This window comes from Rhea americana, unplaced genomic scaffold, assembly GCF_003343005.1.
Source record: "Rhea americana isolate MKP2758 unplaced genomic scaffold, rheAme1 scaffold_100, whole genome shotgun sequence".
Taxonomy (NCBI): domain Eukaryota; kingdom Metazoa; phylum Chordata; class Aves; order Rheiformes; family Rheidae; genus Rhea; species Rhea americana.
Window position 1 is genome coordinate 3,052,471 of NW_028185040.1, and position 26,755 is coordinate 3,079,225.

Genomic DNA, 26,755 nt, shown 5'->3' on the forward strand with positions numbered 1-26,755 from the left:
TGTAAGAAAATTTTAGTAGTTTAATATTAGCTTGTCTGATTGCTTACTGTACTCTAGATGTATATAGATTGTCCTGTACAGAAGGCTGTGTTTAGACAGAAATCTGGTTAGAAATGCTCTTTTCTGTTCTACTATAGACTGGAGCCCCCACTCAGAACTGTGTGTGGGGGCTGTTCTTTGTTGGTTTTGGAGTTATTTAAATAGAATGTAGAGTCCTGACATCCTGACACATGTAAGTCAAAGATATTTTGGATTGCATAGCTATTTTTATGATATCCAAGATACTATAAGTAATACCACTCAAGCCAGAGGATCATCATTTCTCAGACTCAGAACTATTTTGAATATAGGAGGCATGAAATGCAACAATATAGTGGTGTGGACGTATTATGCCTATTGCTCTGATGCAGTCCGTAAGGAAAGGTCCAAAGTAAGGGCTTCCTAGCCATCCTTGAAATGTCAGTTCTTTTTCTTTTGTTTTTGTAAATCTTTACTTTTTAGGGTCACCTTAAAAAAAAAAAAAAAAAAAAAGTTCATGTTTTTTGTGATTTTTTTTAAATTCCTGCCTTTATTCTCATACATACACATGTGTGCATGAGCTATTGAGAGTGAGTTACTTGTTACGTGATGTATTAAGCACTTTCTATTGAGATCTGTTAAGTTATTCAGCAACCAAAAATGAAAACCCTGTACTAATGACAATGATAACTAAGAGAAAACGTTACCTTAGTTAGCACTTACAGTTCTTTGGTTAAGTAGTCAAACAGGATTTTAACTACTCCAACTTCAGAGTTTGATTAGAAAGGTTCTTTTGCAAGGCATGTATTTTTGCTGTTATGATAGCATTTTCTTTTTCTAGCCTTTGGCATGTTGATTTTGTGGGGGGTTTTATAGAAGGCTTGGAATTTTGCATTACCTAATTAATTTTTTGTAGGAAACGTTGGCTTCAGAAGTAATTGTTGCAGTGACAAAATTTAAGGATCTTAGATGTTGAAATTAAGATACATGGAAAGACAGATAGAGAAGCTGATGGAAAAATAAAATTTAAATGAATGTTTCCTATCTAGGTAGCAACTGTGACTGCATATGTTAAATCTTCCAACTCAAGTAACACTGCATAAGACAAAAAGATTTTGACAGAGAGGTTTCTTTTGTGAAGAACTAGTAGAAGATATGTAATATTTCTCTGGAAATTTTGAAAACTTTTGGTAACGCATGATATGCTAATCAGGTACTGAGAGCTAAGAACAGAATTTTTAGTAGGGTTTTATGTTTGCCAGTGACAAGTAATATAATAGTCACAGTATTGCTATGCCTTACCTCCCTGTTCTCAATTTCTCTGTTTCTCTTTAATAATTTACTGCTATCAGCTCTTAGGAGACATACGGACTAAGGTATAGAAACTATTTTTTTCTTCAAAAGTTTAATATTTTACTGTTAACATTCAGTACAAAATAAGTTAAAATGGTAGAATGTGACATTTTAGAGTTTATTCTTATATTCTGTAATATGCATCAAGTGAAATAACTATTGTTCAATACAATTTTTGTCATCCTATCTCACGCAGTTTTACGGATTTTTTACAAGTAAATTTAATTTGAACATTAGATCAAAGGTATATCTTCTCAGCATTCATTTTACTTTTACATTTGGAATCCTAAGGGATCAGCAAGGCTTTAAAATATTTGTATTAACTTGGTTTGACCTGCTGAACAGTTGGAACCATTTGTCATTGGAGGGAGTAGGGATCACACTGATCATTGGAAATTTTGGTCTTTCTACTGATACTGGTATGTGTGGTGATACTTTGAAAATCATTACTAATGTTGGGTGTGTCTGTACAATAGAAGAAGCCTGTGCGAAGAAGGTATGAGTCCTATGGGATGTATTCAGATGATGATGCCAACAGTGATGCGTCAAGTGCCTGTTCAGAAAGGTCCTACAGCTCTAGGAATGGAAGCATACCAACATACATGAGACAGACAGAAGATGTGGCAGAGGTCCTAAATCGCTGTGCAAGCTCCAACTGGTCTGAGAGAAAAGAAGGTCTTCTAGGTCTGCAAAATTTATTAAAAAACCAGAGAACTTTAAGGTAAGAAGCTGTATTAATAGAAAAACATTTTTACTTCAAGACTGAAGGAAGGCAAGGAAGGTAGGAAAGGAGGCTAAGGTTCTGAAGAATGTGGAAGAATGGGGAGAGGGAAAGCACGGTGTGTGTCTGGGAGTGTAAGCATGGGGAAGGACAGAGGAAACTAGATTCCATTCCAGCCTCTAGTTTGTAAGATCTGTTTAAAAAGCTCAGTTTAACAATTGGACTTTAAAATCAGCTCATCTTTAAGAAAAAAATTGCAATTTGTATGGGTTAAGTGGTTGCTTATATGGGAAACTAGCTTCTAAGAAGGTCTTTTTCATTATCTATTCTATCTTTAGGTAGTYATTAATGGGAATTTAAAAGGAAGCACCACATGCTTTGGTTTAATATATGAATTAGTTTAAAGACATGTATATAGCYTAAATGTCATATTTTAAATTACATTACATTTTTATTCTTTTATAATTGTRTTAGACAAAGTGCCTTTTTTCCAAGTAATTTGTTTACTAGATTATTTTGATTCAGTACTTAAAGCTGGTGTCACTAATTGCTATGCGTTAGTGTACTGATAGTGTTAGGAGAATAATTGACCAATGTATTGTTATCACTTTGACAGTCGTGTTGAATTGAAAAGGCTATGTGAAATCTTCACAAGGATGTTTGCTGATCCTCACAGTAAGGTATGTTTAGGTTCTTACTTGTAGTAAACATTTAAAAAYGTACGCTAATAATAAAATGTCAGTACTATTTGCATGTGTAAATGTTCGACAAACTGTTCATTCTGTAAACAGCTAATGATTTGAGATTTTGAACAATGTAATTTTCCACCTTACTCTTTGCAAGYTCACTGAAATGAAGGGAAGGGTGAATTTAACTGAAGTGTAATAAAGGAGTGCCAYAATGTCAGTGTTCAAAATTCTTAGATTTTATTTAAAAAGCCATGATATTCATAAAGCTCTTGTCAACATGACCAATGGTTTTCACTTGATTRGAAACAAAAAGCCCTTGTGCAATAGTTTAAATCATAAAGATAGTGTTGTGAATAAATTATACATGATGAATCTGAGGAACAATACCAAGCATGAATGTATTTACTTTCCAGGGTATGTATTTGATATTGCATACTGATACCATCTTCCTTCAGTTTTGTAGATAAGACTAGCAKTTGAGACTGTTGAATAGTTTTTACACCATTATTAATCTTCAGTTAGTAAGATGGACAGTATGTCACTGCCCATAATAAAAGAAAACTTGCTCTTTTATTTCTTTTACCATGGTAAGCACCAAGTATTTTTCTAAGGCCATTTTAAATGTTGTTTTAGCTGAGTTACCATCTCTTGACTGTATTTTTAAGACTTTTGTGTGGAAGGTAGGTCACTACTGCAACTTCAAATGCAGTAATTTCCACTAGCAAAAGGACTGCAGGTAAATACAGAGCTGAACAAAGTTGTTATAGTATTATGTAGAAAACATGTAACATGTAACTTCGTATTAAGTTCAAATTACAGGCATATCTGGAAGAAATGTCAAACTTGTTTTATGTCAAGAATAACATGCCTTCTTTCTGTCCACATTTCAGAATTGATAAAGAGATAACCCATAGCAATTCAAAGTAAAGCCATCATTTCACAACCATTGGCTTTTCTGAACAGAATTCTCAAAAATGGCTTTGGTTATGCAACGCATWAAACATTTTTAGTCTTCCGTATTGCTCAGATTGAAAACTGAAGTCAATGTGATACTATTTCTTGATGAGTTGATTTAGTGTTCTTCTACCATCATTTTTTTCTGCTAGAAAAAGTGACGTAGCTATCTGTGACACCATATGTTTTGGAAGAGATTTGCATTGCACMCAGGAAAATGGTCTTAAAGTTGTTCAGACTGCAAAAATTTAAAAMAACAACAACAAAGGGAAACAAAGAAATTAAAACAAGCCATAGAAAGATGGAACATTTAAGTCACAGCAGAGAAAAGAAAATTAAATATTGAAATATCAGTTCCAAATCAAGTAATGATGAAATCAKTAATAGCAGCTTTGCTTTATTTTGTTTATTCTTGTGTTAATTAATACTACACCCATGCATATATCCGTACTACCCTGGAGATTTTTGTATTTTGTGGGGGGGAGGGGTTGGTGGCACACAGTGAAAACATGCCAAAATTTAGGTGTGTCACAAGAGCATTTTAACTTTTCATTATGCATTTATAAATGTTACATTGAATTACTACRTTCTATGTGATGATTTTTCTTTGTGATTATGGGGTATTCTGACATAAAAGTRATGTTGCTTTGAATTCTAAAATTTGGCCTCTGTTATGTATGAACAATACTGTTAGCAACARTTCTGGTCATTGAGAGCTTGCCTGCTTTTTGATATTGCAAAATCATTAATATTTCATCAGTATATTATCAGRAGAATAGTTCAAACTTTAAGTATTACACACACAAACATTTGTATATGACTGCACAAATCTCATCTTATTTTTTTTTTCCTTGAGTTTCTGTAGGAATTATTGTCATCACTTTTGTGTTTTAAAGGTTTTATGTTAACATATAACTAGATGCAGGGAATTGATAGGAAGGACAGAGTAATATCATTTGGAGGGAAGCATGGGAAAATGATTTAAAGGAAATACTAAGTACTTCTAAAATAGTCTGGATATCCCAATAAATTTGCTAAATTTGATATAAAAACTTTGAAAYACCTTTTTTGTTTTGTTTTTTATTTTGTCTTCCATACAGGAACTTTGTATTGATGGCCACTAATTTGTGTGTTTTTATCTTTTTCCCTCTTTTTTGTTTTGTTTTTGTTTGTTTGTTTGTTTTGGGTTTTTTGCATGCCGTCCCCTGTGTTGGAACTCTCTTTAGAGAGTAAGTTGGTTCAATATTTGTTGGAAGCCTAACCTTACTTGCATGAATGTGCAATTAACCCTTTTTCTCTATTTTTCTTCCCCCAAGAGTTCATGCAGTGTCAAGCCTTTTGCAATCTTAAAATGCTATATACAATTATGTAAACTGTGTGGTAAAGTTTTGAGATGTGCTTTATCTACTAATTAAACTGACGTTGTTTGGTTATGCATTCCTGCTTTATATTGTGGTGGTTGGCACATCTGAAATAATTCATTTCAAAGAGAGATCAATTATTTTCATATCTGTGTTTTTCCACTATCAAATTATTATAAACTTCRAGTTTGGAAGTTTAATTTCAGAATTTTAAGTTACATCATAAAAATGGAAACACCAAAAACTATAGTAGCCACACACATTGTTCAAACTAAAGGTGGTTGAGTTCCATTTTCCATTCTAGGTTCATCCTTTACTTTGCTCTTACAGCTTGCTTAGATTCTTTATGCTTCGGCAAAGGCACAAAGGTGTGATTAAAAAAAAAAGAAAGAAAGAAAGAAAGGAAGAAGGAACAAAGCCCGTTCATTTGAGGTTTTTTCCAGGCTCTCATTGTGAGGGAGCTAAGATCAAATAAAGTGTGCGAACACATTCAATAATCAGTTATGAATGTGGTTTTGATCAGTTTAAAGATTTGCATTATTTTTAACAGCTTAAATTGTCATGGGATCTTTGAAGCTCTTCTGCCATAGTGATTCATAATTCACTTTATAATGATTTTAAAGTAGTTTATATGCTTAAAGCATCATAAGGTCTCTACGTGATTCCATCAAAAATAATGTAACCAGTTCATTCAGCTTGCAAATGTTAAAGGAAAAAGTTTTGTTTATCAAAACATCTGCAGACTTTAAGAAACAGGCAGTGTTTTTAAACTTGCTGACCTAAATAGTTCAATTTCTTAGCCATTTGAGAAGACTTGAATGTACTTGTAAGACTTCTAGTATAATTTCAGCCTTTTCTTTTTTTTTTTTTTTCCTGAATTCAGTGTGGTTTTCCCCATGTTTTAGGCCTACAAATCCCAAAGGTAATCATATTGGAGTACAGAAAGTGCTGTTTACTTCGGTTTGGTTTTGCTTAGGTCCTATAATTGTGCCCACTACTTGTGCATCGACAAAGTGGTGTATGCTGTTTCAGTTTAGCCAAATATAGAAGCCATTYGCAGCCTAAGCATGAACATTTCTTCACACTGCTGGGAGGGTGATGCTTCTACCTCAGGCTACAAAAAAGTCTAGAAAGACAGCTGTGGAGGTAGAGAAAAATAGATTTTTTAAAAAAATCTGTTATCATAAGTGTATTTTGTCCCAAAAGGGAGATCATTTAAAGAAGTTCATCTTGATGGGCTTTATATYGAATAGCATTTGTTTTCTTCTGTTTCTAAAGCAGCTTTTCAGTGTTCAAAGTTCCTGTGAAAAGATTGTCTGTGATACTAAAGGAATCTGAATTTACTTTTTGGTTCTGATGTAAATCTACARAGCACTTCTTTTTAAGCTAACTGTATGGAATTTCCACTTTGAGATGTGAATTTCTTACCTTGGCTTGACTATCAACATGAGAAGTTACAAAGGTCTAATTTGCTCAGCCATGAAGGCATGTAGCAGTATGCCTTCCTAGTAGATCAGTGTTGTGAAATAAACCCCACTTTTGCGGTCAGGTCTCTGCAGCCATATGAGGTATGATCATGGTTTGGGATTGTCCACTCCAGGAGACAACAGCAGAACTTGCCCTTATGACAAACCAGGTCAACTGCAGGAGGATGCGTGGCTCCAGACCTTCCCTAGCAGCAGCTATTTCCAACTTTATACCCATGTCATAAATACTCAGGAGGCGATATGCCCCCAGCCCTCATAAAATCRTAACAGCAGATCTGCTTCTGTGCCCAGCTATTTGCTGGAGGAAATATARCATTAAGGCAACATTTTCAGCCCTGTATCCCTTGCCTGAGAAATAGGAATGCTGTGGGCCATGCTAGTGCAGAGCATATGCTTTGTGCTTTCACCATAAGTCTTTAAAATTGTAAAATTCATAAGAGAACTAAAAAAAATATTTACTTACTGGTCAATGTTACCCATTTATTATGCTCTTCTTTACCCTTCCCTCCAAAAARCCTTTCTTCCTAGTCTTAGAGCTGAGGTTTCTGTAAATACCTTGGTCTCTTTTTTTCTGTTTGCATACCTACAATAGCAGGAGAGTCTTGTTTCACAAATGTTTTATGGAAAGGAACTGACCATGCTTCCATGATCTTACAGTATTTAATAATGCATATATTTACAATGAATATTTTGCTAAAGCATTGCAGTAACTTTTTCAGTTTTGAAGAGAGGAAGGACTTTTGTAGTCTMTGTGGGATATGTAAAATGACTTAATGATAAAGCTTGAAAAGATCAGAAGTTTTACTGAAAAATTTGAGATTGCGCCAGCCATCACAGTAAGCATTTCTTTTCTTGAYGATACTGCATGGAATACCTAATTGTCAAACTTCTACAGAAATCAGCTAACGTTTCCAATATACTCTTGCATCAGAGTCCAATGAAAAAGCAGGACAGATTGCTTTTTTTTTTCTTTTTAATTTCCCACCCGCCCCTGCTTGGCTGCAAAAACTGTCTTTCTCTGCCTCTGATTCCCTTGCTGCTTTCTTTGTAACAAAGCACACGTCGATGTCGTTTCCTCTTTTGCCCCATCCTACCCTCTTTCCCTCTTCTTCTGCCTTTTAGGTGTTCAGCATGTTTTTGGAGACACTAGTGGACTTCATCCAGGTCCATAAGGAAGATCTGCAGGACTGGCTGTTTGTATTGCTGACACAGCTATTGAAAAAAATGGGTGCTGATTTGCTGGGGTCTGTACAGGCAAAAGTTCAGAAGGCACTAGATGTCACAAGGTAATGAGTTTAGAAAAAACAGTATTTCCAAATATGTTTTTAGTGTGTTGTGAGATTATTGGAACAATAAAGAGCTTACAGCAGGTAGCAAAGCCTGAGCAAACCTTGCTGCTTATTGAGTTCCTAAATGACTGACTTAAAGGTTCAAACTCTTTGAATACCGTAAAAATCATACGATACTTGTTTTCTCATTTTAAAATGTGTACCCAAGCCTTGTATGCTTAATGTCTTGCCTTGTGTTTAGTGATGCACTGCTTGTATTTGAATTTTTTTTTGATTTTGATATCAGAGTACTGTAGCCGTAATCATCGCTTAAAGAAGAAATTGATTCAGCTTTAAGGAATAAAGTGGCAATAGGATATTTGCTTTCTCTCTTCTCTCCACCTTCCCCGCTTCACTAATCTCCTGATTGCCAAAACGATCTACATCRTGGAGCTGGGCCTCATCCCTGGCCAACTTTATTCCCAAATGAAAGCCAATTCTTTAAGTAGAATTGGAGGGGCTCCGGGACCTACTTCTTGTCCTCCATTCTCTGACATACAGGACAACTTGCCTACTCCAGATCTCTGCTGAACCTATTCATGTGGCAGATGTGCTGTGAAATATGGGGAAGGGTATGATTGGCTTTGAAGGGAGGGAGGGAGTGTRGTCATTTGCACTTCCTTTTTCTGTCTGCTACAGCAAAGGCCTTGACAGTAATATTTTTGGTGTGAAATGAGGGAAAGTAAAAGCAGATAGGCAGTGTAACAAGGTAGCAGTGTAACAAGATAGCCCAGAGAAGCATAGTGTTGTATATACTTTAGCAGTACTAGTGCATCGTAATTTTCAGATTGTTGGAATTGTATACATTTAGAATCAGAGTACTACCATATCATTATTATATCATTTGTTATTTCTTGAGTAATATAGTTATAATTGGCTGCAACCATAAATTTTTTTAAATTTTGTCCTTTATACACTAGCTCAATATCTCTGAAAATAATATGTARTATCAACAAAATTGTTAGATATGTTTTTTCTTTTAGAAGTGGCAATGTTTTTGTGTACTTGGAGTGGGAGAGAGGGGAAGACCAGCTTATTTAATRTCTCCAAACAGGTATCAAAAGTAAATCTGAAGTAACTAACATGATTTGCTTGATTTCTTTATTTAACAGGGAATCTTTTCCAAATGATCTTCAGTTCAGTATTTTAATGAGATTTACTGTTGATCAGACCCAAACACCCAGCTTGAAGGTGAGAATTTTCAGGATCACATTGCAAACAAAATCTTCATTTGATAGATGCTTTCTGATTTTAATATTTAAATTTGGATTGTTTTTGTATTGTTTCTAAAAAGGTTTTCAATTAGTGGATTTTGTTTTTGTAAACTTTCAGACAGTCAAGCCAGCACTRCAGGACCAGCTTCGCTCTTTTTGGAGCTCAAAGGTTTTTGTCTGAATTATTGTCTTTATTCTTAACCCTATGTCAAACTTTTACAGTGTTTCCAATAATTTTTATTTGAATGCATTCGTATGCTGTTACTAACCTCTGCAAGAAACCTGAAGCATGCAAATGTTCAGTTTTAAATGTTACACTATTATGAGAATGTTTGCTGCAAAAGCAATCTAATAAAACCACAGTACAGTAAAAATGAGCAACAAAAATATGGCCGCCTAACATCAAGCTGGTTATGCAAACTCACTCTATCAAGTCTTCTCTAATTTTATGTTTGTGATTTCCCAATCCTGTATTCCTAGTTTGTGGATAATTTTTCCTGTGTTCAGTAGGTTTTGAATTCATTTAAATRAAACTAATATTACTATGAATCTCAGTTCTTATTCAAGATGAGCTTCCCTTATGATGCATCTACTTTGCTGAAAACTGTGTGTGGCTGCATACATACACACAATTTTCCATGATAAAAATCACTAGGCCGTATACATGCCACCACAACRGAAAAATAAAACTGAATTCTGTAGTACCTTTACAGTTCCAAAAAGAGTTGATTTTAGTATAAATGCARCAAATCCTAAGAAGATTTGCTAGTAAGATAAATGGGGAAATAACAAGCATATGATAACTGTCATTTTCTGCTCTATCCTGCACGAAATATTTTTACAGTTTGATACTACGCACAAATATGACTTTTCCCAGATAATGTTGAACCTAAAGTCACATGAATGTGCCTTTTTTTGTCTACAATACAGTAAAACTTGTATTTTTAAGCTTTTGAGGACAGTTGATACGTTGACCACTGTTGCTTCGTAGAGCTGTGTTAAAAAGGGACTGCTGTCATTTATTGAAGACAGCAAATGAGGTAGTGAAAATCAGTTTATTGTTTAAATAAATACTTGGAACAAATTTGGCTTAGTTTTGTTTTGTTTGGTGTTCCTCCTTAGGTGAATTTGATTGAGAAGTTCTTTTTTTCCATATAATGCTTTTGTTGCTAAACATCAATTGGTCTTGTTTTAAAGTTGAGACTGTCAGTTTGAAAGGAGAAGTGGACTCCTGTTAGGCCRAGTTGGGGCTAAGGTCAAAAATATTTGATTTGTTACATAGAAGGAATTAAGTAATCTGAAACATCTGATGGGAAGATACTCTGGAAATTATCTCCAGTGTTTGAGAAAGAATTCTGAAATTAATATTGTTTGTAAAACCACCWCCTCAGAAGAACAGCTGTTAGTTTGAAATAAAATCAAGAACATTTCAAATTAAATTTTGGAACAGTAAAATAAGTAGCTATTCAAGGTAACTTCTTTTCAGAAAACTGCTGTCCACCCTGTATTTATGTCTTTGCCGAGTATCTACAACTTGTGGATCCAGACACTAAAGTTACTRAAAGAAGATTGCAGAAGTACCTATTTTGTATCCACATCCTCAAATATTTTGTCCTAAATCCTAACAGATTAAATGGAGAATCACAACAAAGGCACTGCTCCATTTCATGAAGCCTTCAGCTTTTTTTCCTACTCTCAATAAAAGATTTTTTTTACTTTTTGGATAGGTGTGCTAGGAAACAGTATTTCCTCTGTGACAGAAGAAAGGATTTTCAGTACCCTTAGAGATGGTCAGATATAAGAAATGATATTTGATCCAGATATGTACTCCACAGAAGAATTCCCTTCTACTACAAATGACTTTTCCCATTGGTTTTCATGTGATAGTGATGCGTAATCATGACCCTTCGGAGTAAATTTTAGTTCTAGCAGTTATTTTTAAACACGTAACTATAAGCCTTGAAGAACAAAAGTCAAGCTCTTAGAGGTGGATTTGCACAACTAGCCGGTAAGAGGACTAAATATTGAGAAAGTATACTTCTGCTGACCTAATCCATGCAGGATACCTCTCAGTGCATTTTGCACTCCCTTACCTTTTTGTGTTATTTTTACATCTATGTTTGGTTAACTACTGAAATGTAATTTAGAGGTGTWAGATGGACTTACCTGTTTTGGTCAGATTTATGTATGGAAATAAGATTGAAATGTTCTAGACTGCCTATAACCATAAGCCAATCTTCGCAGATAGAACATATGCTTTCCGGTGGGTATAGACCTGAAAAATACTTCAGAGCATCACTTCCATTTTTCTYAGGTTGAATACCAGGTGGCTCAAACAGAGTGAGGAACTAATTTAAGCATTGTGGCTAAAGCTCATTAGACATTTCTGAACCCTTCTTTCCTTTGCAAATGCTGATCTAATGATTTTTTTTCTTTTCTTTCTTTTTTTTTTTTTTAACTGGAGAACATTAACTGTTTTGATGAGAAGATTTTGTATTAAAATATGTGTTTAAAAAATAAAATATAAAGTAAGAACAAAGTAAGCTGCTTTCAAAAGAATTTTGTTTATCTCATCTCTCTGATATAAAATAGGATATTTAAGAAAGTATTATGTTAGACCTTTTATTTCTACATCTCAACTACTTGTTTGAAATAGTGTCAGAAAAATGTTGTTGTAGATTTGCTGCTATCATGGAGTTTACTTCAGGATATTTTTAATCAATAATAGGACTATCTCATTATATTTGATCATAGAGAGCTGCCCCTTCCAGAATTCCTTCTCGCCAAGGAAGGAATTCAGAAATACTGTCTTTCAAAAGTAACTGCCATAGTTGGCTTTTCAAATGAGGCAGATACCCCCAAACTTAATTGAGAGACTTCTCTCAGTTTATTTGCTATTCAGTGTTCTCTCTCCTGAGAGCTACCATATTTCTAGGAACCTGTGTGAATTTACTGTTTGGGAGTACTTTAAAACTGAAGAGTACTGCTTTCTCAGATAGCTTATAATTTTTGATTATGAAATATGCCTCTGGATGTTCCAAGTGTTGCAATTGCTAGTAGTAGTATTTTCCAAGGTGTCTCAATAAGCGCATTTAAAGCGTTACCAGTAATATGTAGCAGTGCATCGTAATGTGATGTCTCGTTTCCCATGCAGAAGGAAGGAACAACGTGCAGTTTTSGTTGGTTACCAAGAAGTGTTACTTTATTACTTTGTATTTGGAAAACTATGTTGTCCTAGGTTTTTTTTTTTTTGGTGGGTTTTTCCGTTCATTCTATGAAGAACCTAGCAAATAGACTTTCAGCTGCATTTTTGTACTGCATATGTCAATATTGGTTTGTATAAGACCAATCTCTAGCAATTGGTTGTTGTATAACTTTGGAAAAGTTGAGCTTTAATGGACATTGTGAAAATGAAGTAYTAACCTACGTGTGTCAGCTGCCACTAATGTGTGCGTGTGTGTGTGTCACTTAGTGTATCTTGCTGAACTTTTAATAGCTTAAAGGTTTTGATGACGAAGGGAAATATCTAAATAGTTTTGAGAATGGTTATAGTGCAAGCCATGAACGATCAAATGTATCCAGAATTTTCATAGTTGTACTGGACGTAGGTCTATGCCTGATAGATATTTCTCATTCAGTGTTATTAGTAATGGAAACAAAGAGCTGAAAATTAAACAGGTTACCTTAATAAGCATTTACTTTTTTTTTTTTTTTTTTTTTTGATTACTTACATGACAATTATCTCTAGGGTATGAGGAATTGAGGAGGGGAATGTTCAAGGGAGACATGGGTATAGCAACCCTTCTTCTTGTGCTGTGCAGTGATGCAATTTTGGGGAACCTAGAGATAGGCTGTAGTGTGGGATATATAAAATGGTAGTTTTGCATAAGGAGTAGTGCAAACTTACAGAATATGAAAAGGATACTCGGATGAGGAAGTAGAGCATCTTTTTCACCCTCCTGATAAATGCATGACTCTTATCTTCTAAATAGCTGCAAAGGAAAAGTATGCATATGATCCCTTTTACGAAGTCTTCTGTAGAAATTCTGTTTCAAACATTTTTCATATTTATTTGGCTTATCCCCAAAGATGCTTAATGCTGAACTCTGATTTTTGTCATTAAAGGGTGCTGAGTGCTAACTGTGTAGTATTCTAATAAGAATTGTTTATTCGTCTGATGATGTTCATTTTCCATTTTACTACTTGGAAAAAAAATCTCAATTCTGAACAGTTCTTAAAAATTCTCAATATTTTGAAATATTATGAGTACTTTTATTTTCTACTTGATTGTTAAATAYGAACTTCTGGACATGCCATGATTTGTGTATCTTTAGTTACTACCGGTAAAATCTGGAATGTCATTAATGAATTTGTAGGAAAATCTCCTCCTTTCTTAAAAATATTATGTTCATCTGTGAAGTGATKTACTGTTTAATTTTTATACCAGTGCTGATAAGAACTTTTTTCTAGAGAGTCAGCTTTTATATTTCCTAAAAAACTTACTAGAAGCATTATAAATTGTTGATTTAGTTTCTTTTTTAAAAAAGAAACTTCTTTATTCTAGGGAAAGGGCATCCTGTTTTGTGAGTATGATTCTTCTTGCAACATTTTCATTGTCCATCTGACTCTCTCTTTGCAGGTCAAAGTTGCAATCCTTAAATACATAGAGACTCTTGCACAACAGATGGATCCAGGAGATTTTGTAAATTCAAGTGAAACTAGGTTAGCAGTGTCTCGGATCATCACCTGGACCACAGAACCTAAAAGCTCGGATGTTAGGAAGGTAGGTTTGTTAATGTGTGTTTACAATAGAAGCAAATTCCAGGTATTTTTTTTCAAATTAAATGAGCTATTGATATTTCTTGGTTAAAAATGGGGAAAAAACAACTTTWAAAACCTTATACTTTCATAAGCAAAACATGCTTTTTTTATCCTTCTCTGCAAACATAGATAATAYATTGTTTTGAAGTATCAAAATCGAAGAAGTTAAACTTTGCCAAAAAATACTTACATGTTTTCAAACACTAACTAAAACATTATAATTAACACATCTTAAAAATCTCCATCAAGGTTGTATTTTCATAATACATTTATATATTATTGGTGTATGTGGTATTAAAATGTTTTCAGCTGGCATTTTCTATACAGATTCAGTATTACTTACTGAACAGTCTCTATAATGGTAATTGCACATTCATAACCTGAATAGYGAGTATGGTAGCAAATTTACAGTTCAGTCTCAGTTGGATTTTTTTGTTGTTGTTTGTGTTTAACAAAAGCATTGGATAGCTGTTGACTTTCTCACAAAAAGAAACTTGATATTTTAATAGGATGGTATCAAAGAATTGTTCTTGTAATGCTGCAGTTCCACTGCAAAACTCCTTTTCATACAGGCTTCTCGAGAAGTAAAAATCAATGTTTGTGAGGTATTCATGTATGCTAGGGATACAGAAGAACCATGAGAAATGTGCTAATGCATCCTTCAGAAAAAGATTATGAATAGTCCTTTCACATACAGATAACAAAGGTCTTCCAGTTTTATTTTCAGTTTGATGAAATGGTGATTTTTTTTGTTGCTCTCTTCTGGAATGAGCTTCCATTGGCATGTTCTCACTTTTTAAACATCAGAAGTATTTAGTTTATGGCTCATAAAGTAGAAGCATCTATGAAAGAGAACCAACGTTTTCATACGTTTTTCAGATCTATTTCTGCAGCAGAAGAGTCGGAACCATTGCTTGTTTTGATTTCCTTTGCAAGATTCAGTTCAGCTTGAATTTTGGCAGCTTCATTATTTATGAAAAGACTCCCCAAAATTCCTTTCTTTAGGAAGGACCTTTTGTTGGAGAGAATTAATACAAATTGTAGTTTGAGTTACCTCACAAAATGTGATACGAAAAGAACAACAAAAATCACTTTCACCACTTCTTCATATCTTGAATTTAATAATTTGCTATAGTTTGTTAGAGGTTTTTAAATTTTCATTTCTAATAAGACTTAGATGTGTACAAAAGCAGTAATGTGATTACAGACTTGTTTTGCCTAGTTACCATGTTATAGTGACATATATAAAACCATAAAACAGTAAGGGAACTGAAGCAGCACTATCTTATAAATCAGAAAAGTTTTACTAGCAAGACACGTGGCAAACTGTCTTATCTGATGGTTCATATCTCTAATAAGCATTTTTGTGTCAATAAGTAACTGAATCATGGAAAGAATTGCCAGTGAGTTTTATCATCTGGAACACCTTACGTATATGAAGTTTTCTTGTTTTATTTTTTCTTTGCATAACAGAGCAGTAACTAACTATCAAAAATTAGCTAACTACCAAAAGCCTTTAACTCTTGAAAATAAAGTTTCACCAATGAATAGTCAATAGAGTTATTCTGATACAAAATTATTTGCTCTCTAAGAGGTTGGAAGATGCTATCACAAATGTTTTCAGCAAGCTTTTATATTTGAATAAACTTAGAGCATTTTAGTGTAACTTCTTTAAATTTAGAATTTTTGCCAGCTGTATTTGTGTATAAACGATGCATGTTTTTTTCAGTAAGGACAYTTCCAATACTAAATATTAGGAAAAGTCTTTTTTCCCTAATTGGCCTTAAATAGGGCATTCTTAGTTTAGTTCAGTGACATGAGACTTCTTTCTGGAGGGTAAAATTCTGTGTTTCAGGACTTCAGATTTCTTCTTAGAACAAAATCCCAAACCAGTAATTSTAACCCTTACTGTTGACTTCTGAAGATGGAACCCTCTGTGACCAAACATAAACCAAACTAGTGTGGCTAGCTGCAGAAAAGCTGATACTTAGGAACTGAATTTGAATTTCCAGAGAGAGAGCTTATTTTGAAGCTAAATAATGCTGAGTATTTTAAGATGTTATTTTCTTTCTAACATACTTAAAAAAAAAAAAAAAAAAAAAAAAAAAAAAAAAAAAAAAAAGCAGTTGCTTAGGTCTGTGTGGGTCAACTTCAGTTTTAATACCATAGGTGGAGCCTCCTTATGGGCAGACCTGATGGTATTATTCTCTTTCCTGATATGACCCTCGACTCTCTATTTTGTTATTTTGTAAGCAGCTTAAACAGGCAAGGTGTGACAGAATGGAGAGACAGACAACAAGAAAGAAAAAGGAAAGTGGTGACTTCCAAGCCTTCATTCAGTTGTGGGTTTTGCTTTTGATTGATTTCTTTTAAAGATTGACCATAATAAAAAGCAAGGAAGAGGGAAACTTTGAAGGCAGGGACATAGAGGGCATTCAGGGTATTCGCTTGAACAGAAAAGACTATGAGAGAGAGGAGGGCATAAGCCTTTGAGAGAAGAGCCAATCGCCAGTGTGCAGAGATGATTTGTAGCAATCTAACGTGTTAGTATTTTCTTCATTAAACTTAGTATTAAAATGTSTGCTGGTATGTATGCTCATACCTTGGCTTTTAACTGTTAATTAAAAAAGGCTACAGTTCATTGCTCTGGAAGCAAAAGGAGGGAAATAAATGTCTARAAGAATTTTCTAAACTACTTGCTTGAAGTATTTTGATCCTTAAACAAGCTGCCTATCATTCTCTGTAGCATTAGGCACTGGTTTTCTCCAGTGCATGGTGGACCTTGATGGTGAGCTGCTTTTATGGAAATTGCACAGTTGGTTAATTTTAAGAGTCAGAGTTTCATACTAAAAAGAAATTATTGAACATTTTCAGACAACTYAATCTCTAGCCTTCCGTTATGTGGTAGGTTTTTTGCTGTGTTGACAGCAATGCTAACAGTGGGTTATCATTAAATCCAGTGGATTTAACAATATTGTAATGGATATCGTATCCAGTGAATATTCGTTAAATTTTATGAATGTTAGCAACTCAATCAAAATTCCTTTACCAACTGGAGTCCAACAGGAAGCCCACCATTGCATAACTTACTGTGTTCCTTCTGGCAGTAATGTGTCATTTTTCAGTCAGACCAAAAAAAGATACTGTAAAACATCCTTAGGGTGAAGATAAAGTATTAAAGTTTGGCATGTGAGGGTGTGTGCAATCCAGTAGACTATAAACTTTAATACTTAACAGTTATTATCTTTAGGATATGTTACAGTCAGCTATTTTCTTCCTCATGTTTGCCTGTCTTTTAAAGATAAAGGAAACTGGAAAAAAAGTTTAACTAGCTTGGCTRTAGGATGAGTTATAAATTATATTAATTCCTGTGATCACAATTCAAAATCAAAATCATCTCATTCTAAATTTGGGTGTCTGTTTTCTTGTTTTTGGGGTTGTGAATTGGTGTTTTTTTTTTTTATTTCTAAAATGACAACTGTTTCTTTTCAAAATGGTCTGGCTGGTTATCTGTCACCTGTCTTGCCACTTGCTAAAATCAGGAGAAGAAGCTGCAGGCTTGTTCCTGCTTTGTGTGTTCTTCTAGCTATGGAATTCATCTATTTTTAGATTACTTTGTCTAACTTCCCAAATCCTCTAAAAGTCATTTTACTGCTTTCTTCAGTACATCAGTTAGTAAGCAGAGCTTCTAGGGGAGAAAAAGAGTTTGAGGAGCACTTTTGTGGAAGCCTGTTTTTTAGAAAGATTGTACAAAGTAAGTTCATTGATATGTGCCTGGAGTTAGCAGTATTTGAACTTCAGCTTATCAGCAAATAAAAATTCCTTTTTTTCACATTTGCTAACATCTTTGTTCTTCAAGTTTGAAAAACATTTTTATCACCTCTTGTGATTCCCCCTCTCTGTAGAATCTTTTGCTGATTTAAAAACTACTTCAGAAAGTCAAATTAATAATTTCAGTCTGTATTCTCTTCCTGTAGGCTGCACAGTCAGTGCTGATTTCCCTTTTTGAACTCAATACACCTGAGTTTACGATGCTGTTAGGTGCTTTACCAAAAACATTTCAGGATGGAGCCACAAAGCTGCTCCACAATCATCTGCGAAACACAGGCAACAGTGGTCAGGTATGTGCACCTTTGACATTATTCTCATTATTCTTTCCAAAGTTTCTGTCATAGTCCCCACCGCGAACACCCTAGCAGCATAACTCCATTGCAGTAGTTATTTGTGAGAGGAAGGAAAAAGGGGATGGGAAGGGGCTCAATCCTAGGTGGAATGCTGTCTTAATAATAGCAAGTACTGMGCTTTGTAGAATGCCCTCATCTCTGTTTTCTTCTGAAGGTTAATATTTTCAGTGTGCATTGCTTCCAAGTGACTTATTAAGTTTGAACGTGCTATTTGAGAGTAGTTTATCTTGTACTTCAGTCATTGCAAAGTTATACCTGATTGAAGTTATTGGTAACTGGTTAGCCAGTCTTGGAAATTGAATAGAACTTGTTTAAATGTTTCTGGGCATTGGAGAATAACTACAATAATAGACTGAAGCTGAAGTCTTATTAGAGCATGTTTTCTCCTCCTCCAGGGATCCATGGGAAGCCCTTTAACAAGACCCACTCCACGCTCACCAGCCAGTTGGTCAAGTCCCCTCACTTCCCCAACCAACACATCACAGAACACTTTGTCACCAAGGTAACATAAGTCTGTGGTGTAACTTTTTTGCATCTAGGGCTTCATTACATATTATCCAAAATTGTAACCTCAACTGCAGAAGCATAGAGAGAAATTCATAGAAAGGTGCCAGATACTGAAAAATTACCCCCCTACCTCCACAGAATGACAGCACACTGAACTGTTTAGGCTCCCTAAAGGGTCACACAAACGCCAGAGCTGACCTGAGGTGGGAAAGGACTGCACAYGTAGGGGTGCAAGTGGGATAGCAAGAGAAAGGAAGGATGTTTGCAGGGAGGTTCTATTTATGTCTATAGCAAATACTAGAGTARCTCAGTTAGGTCATCAAACCATACTTCGATTTTAGGGAGGCTAAGAAGGAGGAAGTTCATAAATGTTTTGGTCCTTAACCTTGTGCTACCAATTTTGCCRGTTAAATGGATTTTATAAATTTTGATTTTTGGCAATAAACTTTAATGTGGTAACTACTTAAATGATTTTACTACTTTGATACTCTTTAGAAAGAGGGGACAGTGTGCAATTTCCAAATTGTTTCATGTTTGTTAAACAACTTTGATTCTTTAGGCAGATGGTGTTACGTAAGGCAGCTCTTCATTCACTAGCCAGTCCTAGTGCTTTCTGTGTCACTGGCAGTATACTTAAATGGTAGAAAATATACTGTACTTAATATGGCATGCCTTTAGTATGTGGAGAGCCAGCTGTCTTCCTCACAATGTTTCAAGAAAAATAATTTCATTAATGTTTCCTAAGTCTCTGTTGTTCCAAGTTAATGTTGAAGGTCAAAAAATAAATTCATCTTAATTCTGATGTCCTGTCCATGTCCCACAGTGCATTTGACTATGACACAGAAAATATGAACTCTGAAGATATTTACAGTTCGCTTCGGGGAGTCACTGAAGCCATTCAGAATTTCAGTTTCCGTAGTCAAGAAGATATGAATGAGCCTGTGAAACGAGATTCCAAAAAAGATGATGGTGATTCGGTGAGTACTGAAAACTCGATGCATCTTGGTATCAGCAAACAAAGCAAAAACTGATTTACTACATATAAAGCATCATTTTAACTAGGCTTATGTATTATGACTTCTGAAATGGGACCTCCCTCCTAAGTCACTTCAGAGCTTTTAGAAAAATACATCTGTAGTAAAGCACACTTTGGAAATGTAGATACTAATTGCAAATAATAATAGCTATTGGTTTATTTAAAATGTTAGCAACTTTTAAATAGATTATCTKGCAAATCAGCTGGGGCTCTGTTTTCAGTTGAGAGGCGTATACCTTATTACATATTTTTCTAAAGTCTTTTGGTCCATTCCATACAAAACCTACAGGTTTTTCGGTGTGCTACGTGCACTATGTTAAAGTTCCGTGTCTGTGGAACTTTGACTTTCAGATGTGTTGAGCTTGCCAAAACATGGTTTTATTTAATCATCAGGCATCAAACTTCTGTGATAAAATATTGATAGCTGTTTCTAGTTTGTCATCTTTTGGTTTTTTTGGATTATGTACTCTTTCTTGAAAGCTAGAGTATATTCTTATGTGCTTGTATGATACTTCTTTACCTGCAGATTTGCAGTGCATCTGGAATAGTGGACTTGCGAGCAGGAAGTGGTGTCAGTGATACAGGCCGAACAGCTCTCGATAACAAAACATCTTTACTAAACACAATGCCTCCCCACTCTTCGCCRCGTTCACGAGATTATAACCCATACAACTATTCAGATAGCATAAGTTCATTTAATAAATCTGCTTTGAAAGAAGCCATGTTTGATGATGATGCAGAGCAATTTCCTGATGGTAAGCTTCAGATTGCATCCCTTGCTATAAGGAAAATGGTGAAGTTTTTTTTCCATATTTTAGCTCAGTCTCTGAATTCATCATTGGCTGTATATGTAAAAGCCTTTGAAAGAGGCAGTGCCAGTGTTGCAAATAGTGTATTATGAATTTGTTTGCTAGTACTCGTGCTGAGTGATGTTGTGAGATTGCTTGATTATTGTAGAGATGAGGAGAAAAATGAGTTAATTACTAAACTATATAGTATACTTCTGATAGCAGATTCTAAAGCAGGATTGCCAATCTAAATTTACTTAGCAGATTGCTGTATGATTGAAGAGGGAAGGTTAAAAAAAAAAAAAAAGAAAGAAAATTTATACCAAAGAAACAAAACTAGATCAAACCAGTTTYGGAATTAGGTGAAAGATTAAATATTTTGTTAGTAATATATTTGTATTTGAAACAGGACACTGGCATTTTCTATTGACTAAACATTCTTTTCAAAATAACAGCCTTTACCGGGAAGGTGATTCACTTAGCCTCTTGGCTAAGTAAAACTTGGGTTGTTGTTTTGCAGGCTTCTAAAACTTCTCTTTAATATTTCCTAGTATATTTCTGGGTAATATTTTATAACTAAATACTAGACAGAGGGGTTAAGTAATGATGCTTTGGGAAAGTAGTTGGTGTTCATGATTTCATCCATAATTGATATTTCATATTCAGTTATAGATTAAACTCCACTTTTAATTAAGCTAAGTTCTTATTAGTGATTGCAAATGGATTTCCTTTTTTCTTTTTCAKTTTTTTCCTCTRCCATTAAGCAATGAGGTGTTATAGAAAGTTTTGAGAAACAAAGCTATTTTCTGGCATTGCGTTTTATTCAGATATCAATATTTAGTAATTCTATTCAAAGTGAGATTAATGGTATCTTAATGAGAARAAAATGTATGTTTTTAGCTTTATTTTTTAAGAACACTCATATCAGAAAAGTTGCTATCAGTTGGTTTTAGGTTTACATTAGATTAAAACCAAATCCAAATAAAAGTGCATTTCTCTTYGTAATTCATTTCCTCTTCTGCTTAGTGAAGAAGTATATGACTAATTATCTTTTTTTAAAGGACTTGGTTGGGGGGGAACCTCTATAGATAATATAATGTGAATATCAATAATTAAATACCCTTATTGTACATATACAGCACCAGTAGGTTGTCAGATTCTGGATTACAATGATGCTATTGTTAAATGGGATAACTCTCTCTGTACATTCTGACAACATGCCATTTTTTGATATTGTGTTAAATCAACTGATAGAACTTATTTAACAAATCAGACTTTCAGGGAAATAACTTTTACACACAGTCAAATACACTATTTTTTTTCCAGCAAAGTAGGTGTTGTCAGATAATTATCACTTATTCAACATTCAATTCATTCATTCTTTTTATTTACTTTTGGAGCTGTTTTTGAGAGCCATTAATATAACAGCAGTTATGCATAAGAGAAATTTTTCCTTTGAAATGTGAACATTTTCATGAAGAAACACCAAAATGTAATTTGATTTTTTTTTAAAAAAAAAAAGGTCTATAAGCTTTGTTAAGATTTGGTTATGAATCGCATTCTGATATTCTCATGTCTCACAAGTGTTTAAAATCTGTAATTTCTTAATTTATAGTCAGTTTATATTTACACAATGTTTGTGTACATTATTGACTGCTAACTGCTGTTGTCTGAAAATCTTGGATTTTCTTTCTTCGTACCAAAGTTAGCTTGGATTTTTAAATATTTAGCAAAGCTTCTGTGTACAACTCTTAACTGTGTACGTTCTGTGGCCCTCAGTCTCTTAAAAGTTCCAGTTTAGATTAAGGTAACAGTAATTATTGACAGAGACAGCAAACCTATTTTCTAGTTCTGTCATAGGCTTATCAAACATTCTTACTTAAGAATATGTGTGTGCTTAGAGTAAGGCTTTTGTTTTTATTTGTTTGTTCGCCGAATTGCACAGAATACTAAAAAATCTATGCTCTGCCAGGGTGCTCTGATTTTAATAAAARCTCAAATGTGGCTGCAGTGAAGTTTCCTAATCCGGTAGTGAYTTGTGCTGACAAGAGTAGTAGTACAATGTATTATTTAGGTCTCCCCTTTAATGGATTTTAACAAAATATTTTTGTTCTTGTATTCACTCATACTGTGTATATTCTGTAATCATTGTATTAGTTTTAGAACTTYAGCTGGGATAATTTTGAAAAACTTGGTGTGAAAAAAGATACCTTTGGCAAAACACTTCGTGTATACACTTTCTTACTAAGGAATTGCATACTTTTCCCATAAACCTGATGGACTAAGGGCTCCTGAACACTGTATAGCCTGTCACAGCTGAGCTTAGGGGCTAGTAGAATTAATATATACGTTAGGGCTGAGAGGAGTGCTGCCTTGACTGCTCTGGAGTCACCGGCCTTCCTAGAGTGAGTGGCAGTATTGAAAAAAAGGTAAAGTAAAGGTGGATTGCAGGAGGGCATTTTGCCATTACTTTCATGTCTGCAGTTTAGGAGCTTGGCCAGAAGTCCTGTTTGTACTGGACTCCCCAGCTATCTTCTCATCTGTTACTGGCAGAAGGACATGGAAATACAGCCCTAGATGGGAACACTGTAGCTGGTTATTTAATCCAGMCAGCAGCACTGAGGCATGAAAATGTGTTCTGCAGACATTTGTCTAATGGTTAAAAATCTCCAGTGGAGGAGATACCACAATATACCTGAAGTGGCTATTTGGGTGTTTTGCCTCACTAAACAATAAAAGGRTTTTTGTAGTAGCAGCCTAAGTCTTGCAGCCACCACCACCTTTTTCCAGTGGAGATGCCCTTTATATGAAGCGTAAGGGAACATGCCTGTTTAAGTCATTTTTCAGACTCATTGAAAGCAGTCCACAGCCTCTGAATGAAAATGAGTATTCTTCTCTCAGCAAACTCCTTTCTTTCAGCTTTTTTCCATAGATTGTGGTTTCCAGATGTCTTCCTCTTTAAATGACACTTTGTATCTGGACTTAAGATTTCTGCTTCTGTCTTGCCTTACACTTGTCATTACTGACTTTCATCTTTTTTATTTCAGACCATTCCTCAAACTTATCAAGATTCTTTTGAATTCTTGTCCTCTTCTCCAGAATATTTGCAGCTGCTCTTAAATTGATTTCATTTACAGATTCTATATGTTCTCCATATTCTGTCTATTGTGTCATATTGCATTGTCTGTTCTGTCATACTCTTCAAAATAGGATTCTCTATAGTTGCAGTCCTCACAGGCTGGTAGTACTAGTGTAATAGTTGTGGTAATAAAAGTAATGATCGATTTTCTTTAAAATGGGTTGTCTATTCTGCTCATCTGTATTAATTAATAACTCGCATAATGCAGTTGCAGAATGCAATTTCAGTCTATCCTTTAGGCAAACATTAATGATCCATTTAGAAAATTTGAAAAGCATGCATTAATATAGAGGCATTAGAAGTGCTTGCAGAAAAAAATGTTTCTACTTTCAGATGTTTGTGTATTCATCCAAAACAGAATGCAAATAGAAACACTGGGTACACAAACAGTRGTGGTTTTGTTTGTTTGTTTGTTTGTTTTTTGTTTTTTATTCTTAAGATACTATGTGGTAGGTATTTTCCAGAGGTAGTAAAAGCTTCTGAATTCAGATTTTATTAGTTTCTGCTTTGTCATAGCATTTATAATTTACAGTATTAGATATAATGATGTTCAAGGGCTGGGTTTCTCAATATATGACCTCATAAATTTGTTATGGAAAATATTTCTTGTGTGTTGGTAAAAGGAAACTATTTTAGGAAAAGATGCAAATATAGGAACATTTGGGTCTTATTATTATGTTTGCCCTCTGAAACAAAATTGTTTTCAAAACTTTCAACCTTTTTCTTCTTTCTGTGTTTTTAATTTATCCAAAAGTTTCAGTGCAAAGGTGGAAGCTAAATGTTTTTCTTTCTTAAAGGTTGAAATGGTCTAGGTGATGGAATAAAGACAACAACGTGGTATTTCATTTTCTTTAAGACCAGTTTTAAGCATGAGAGTTTAGAGATCTCCTTGTTTGCAGCCCAGTGTTTACAAATAGAGTCTTGTTGCTGATGCCTGTTTCATCGTCACTGAACCCTCTCTATAGATGAAACTATATATATATATATATATATATATATATATATATATATATTTAATATATATATATATATTAAATATATATATATATATTTAAAAAAAAAAAAAAAACACCTCCAGAGCTGTCCTGAAATGACTGTTACCAGGATAACAGTCATTCTGTGGAAGGGCTTAACTGGCTTTGGTTTGCTTCAACTTCAGCTGTTTTATACCAAACTCCTCTCTTGTGATACTTATGCCTTTTATGTTAAAAGTCTGGATACAACTGTGGAAACAAGGCTTACAAAATTCTAAGGAAGCCTGTCATCTTAAAGGAGAAAACACAGATCTCTTCGTGGATTGTAGGGTCATATACTTCAGGTATAGATCAGATTTAAAAGGTTTCACAGAACTTATCATCAAAGTATTGGAAGAGTAAAATTTATATCAGTTTATCTTAGGGATTTTTTTTGTTTGTTCTCAGTGTCTCTGTGTAGGGTAGTGATTGTAAGCTTGCTCAGTAATGTTGGCTGTCCTGAAAATGTGTTAGTCAAGTAGWAATTTTCTCAGATAAATTTGAGGAAAAATAAAAGCAGGGAGATTTTAAGGCTGGCCATCCTAGAAAGTATCTTTGATTTGCACAGAGGATGCTCATATTTATTTTCACAAATTAAGAATTTTTTTGTATATTCCTTTTTATTAGAGCCTCCCATGGACCATTCTGATCTGGTTGCAGAGTTACTGAAAGAATTATCGAACCATAATGAGAGAGTTGAAGAAAGAAAAGCTGCCCTATATGAGCTCATGAAATTAACTCAAGAACAGTCTTTTGGTGTTTGGGATGAACATTTCAAAACAATACTACTTYTACTGCTTGAAACACTTGGAGACAGAGAGGTAAATTCAGATTATTCCAATTAAGAACATTAACAAAGTACAAGTTTTTTTCAGCATCTTTGAAGTTTGTATGGGTAGGAGGGGGCAGGATAGAGCTTGTAGGAGGGGAGCACAAGTCTAACTTAGTCTTGAAAAACAAAATCCTTCTTATGGCAATTGACAAGTGCAAAGTGAAAATTTCATGAAGCCTGAATGCCTCAGATATGAAAAGAGTATCCCTAATACTTACCTTCTTCAGTCTTACTTGTTGATTCCCATGTGATAAATTACAAAAAAAATATTTTTCACTGGGATACAGAACTTATCTCTTTATAGCCCTWCTAGACTTGAAATATCAAAACATCGTGTATGGGGAAAACATTTGAAAAATTAGAGGTTTCTAAAATTCAGTAATGATAATTGGAAAGATCTTTCGAGTTCAATGTACATATATGCTATAAGAGTTGTCATTTTCAAATTACATTCAAAATGATACTAATACCTCTTTTTTGCTCTGAAAAAATTCTCAACATCTTTTGAAGAATAGTAATGTGTAATGATGCTAAAGGTTTTAATAATCCTTACTTGGGTAAAATTGTATGCAACTGCAACTTCTGGGTAACATAGATAACTTTGAGTAGTTTGACATGTTTATGATACAGTACCTGAATTAATTGCAGAAAGAAAGCCGGGTGAGCCAGTGAAGACTACTTTTTTTTTTTTTTTTTTTCTCCCAGCTGTATTTGTTACAATTGGTTCATACTGAATTTACAGCTAGAGCATAGCCTAATTAATATTTTTCTATTATCAAAGACTTCTCCGACAGCCTAACAAATTAGATAAAGTATGTCTATCTAAAGATACGTAACTCATTTATTTTAAATATTTAATTTTTAGCATGCAATCAGAGCTTTGGCATTGAAAGTTCTAAGGGAAATTCTAAGAAACCAGCCAGCAAGATTTAAAAATTATGCAGAGCTCACAATCATGAAGACATTAGAAGCCCATAAAGATCCTCATAAGGAGGTTAGTAATTATTTATTCTGCTTAAAGTTATGACAGAATATTTCAGAATGAAACAGTTTTGTTATGTCTAGAAAGTGTTTGAGAAGTCAATTGGATCTTACTAAGGAAGTAATTTGTTTAATAATCAAGTATTTGAGCGTTATTTGTTAATAAAGGTATGTAAGAGGAGAAAAAACCTGCAGTTTTTTAAGCCCTGAGATGATTTACATCACCCTAAAAAAAAAGTCTTGGTGTCTGAAAAGGATATAGAGCAGTACCCAGTTACGTCATTATAGCACATCAGGGAGCAACTGGAAGGAGGTTTTTTCCTCCTTCC

General features: G+C 34.3%; 1 protein-coding gene across 7 annotated transcripts in view; it reads left to right on the forward strand.

Moving 5' to 3' along the window:
• The window catches only part of CLASP2 (cytoplasmic linker associated protein 2), a 142,341-nt gene that overhangs the window by 110,117 nt on the left and 5,469 nt on the right, over nucleotides 1-26,755 (forward strand). For 5 of the 7 annotated variants that reach the window (XM_085304197.1, XM_085304243.1, XM_085304213.1 and 2 more), the window contains 12 exons: nucleotides 1,848-2,092; nucleotides 2,709-2,772; nucleotides 7,706-7,869; nucleotides 9,024-9,102; nucleotides 9,244-9,294; nucleotides 13,765-13,908; nucleotides 17,924-18,067; nucleotides 18,526-18,632; nucleotides 19,461-19,614; nucleotides 20,200-20,428; nucleotides 25,241-25,434; nucleotides 26,311-26,439. In XM_085304197.1, the coding sequence (XP_085160323.1) occupies nucleotides 1,848-2,092; nucleotides 2,709-2,772; nucleotides 7,706-7,869; nucleotides 9,024-9,102; nucleotides 9,244-9,294; nucleotides 13,765-13,908; nucleotides 17,924-18,067; nucleotides 18,526-18,632; nucleotides 19,461-19,614; nucleotides 20,200-20,428; nucleotides 25,241-25,434; nucleotides 26,311-26,439 (1,704 nt within the window). The remainder of the gene's footprint in view (nucleotides 1-1,847; nucleotides 2,093-2,708; nucleotides 2,773-7,705; nucleotides 7,870-9,023; nucleotides 9,103-9,243; nucleotides 9,295-13,764; nucleotides 13,909-17,923; nucleotides 18,068-18,525; nucleotides 18,633-19,460; nucleotides 19,615-20,199; nucleotides 20,429-25,240; nucleotides 25,435-26,310; nucleotides 26,440-26,755) is intronic. The other 2 variants (XM_085304204.1, XM_085304235.1) reach the window with 2 other exon arrangements.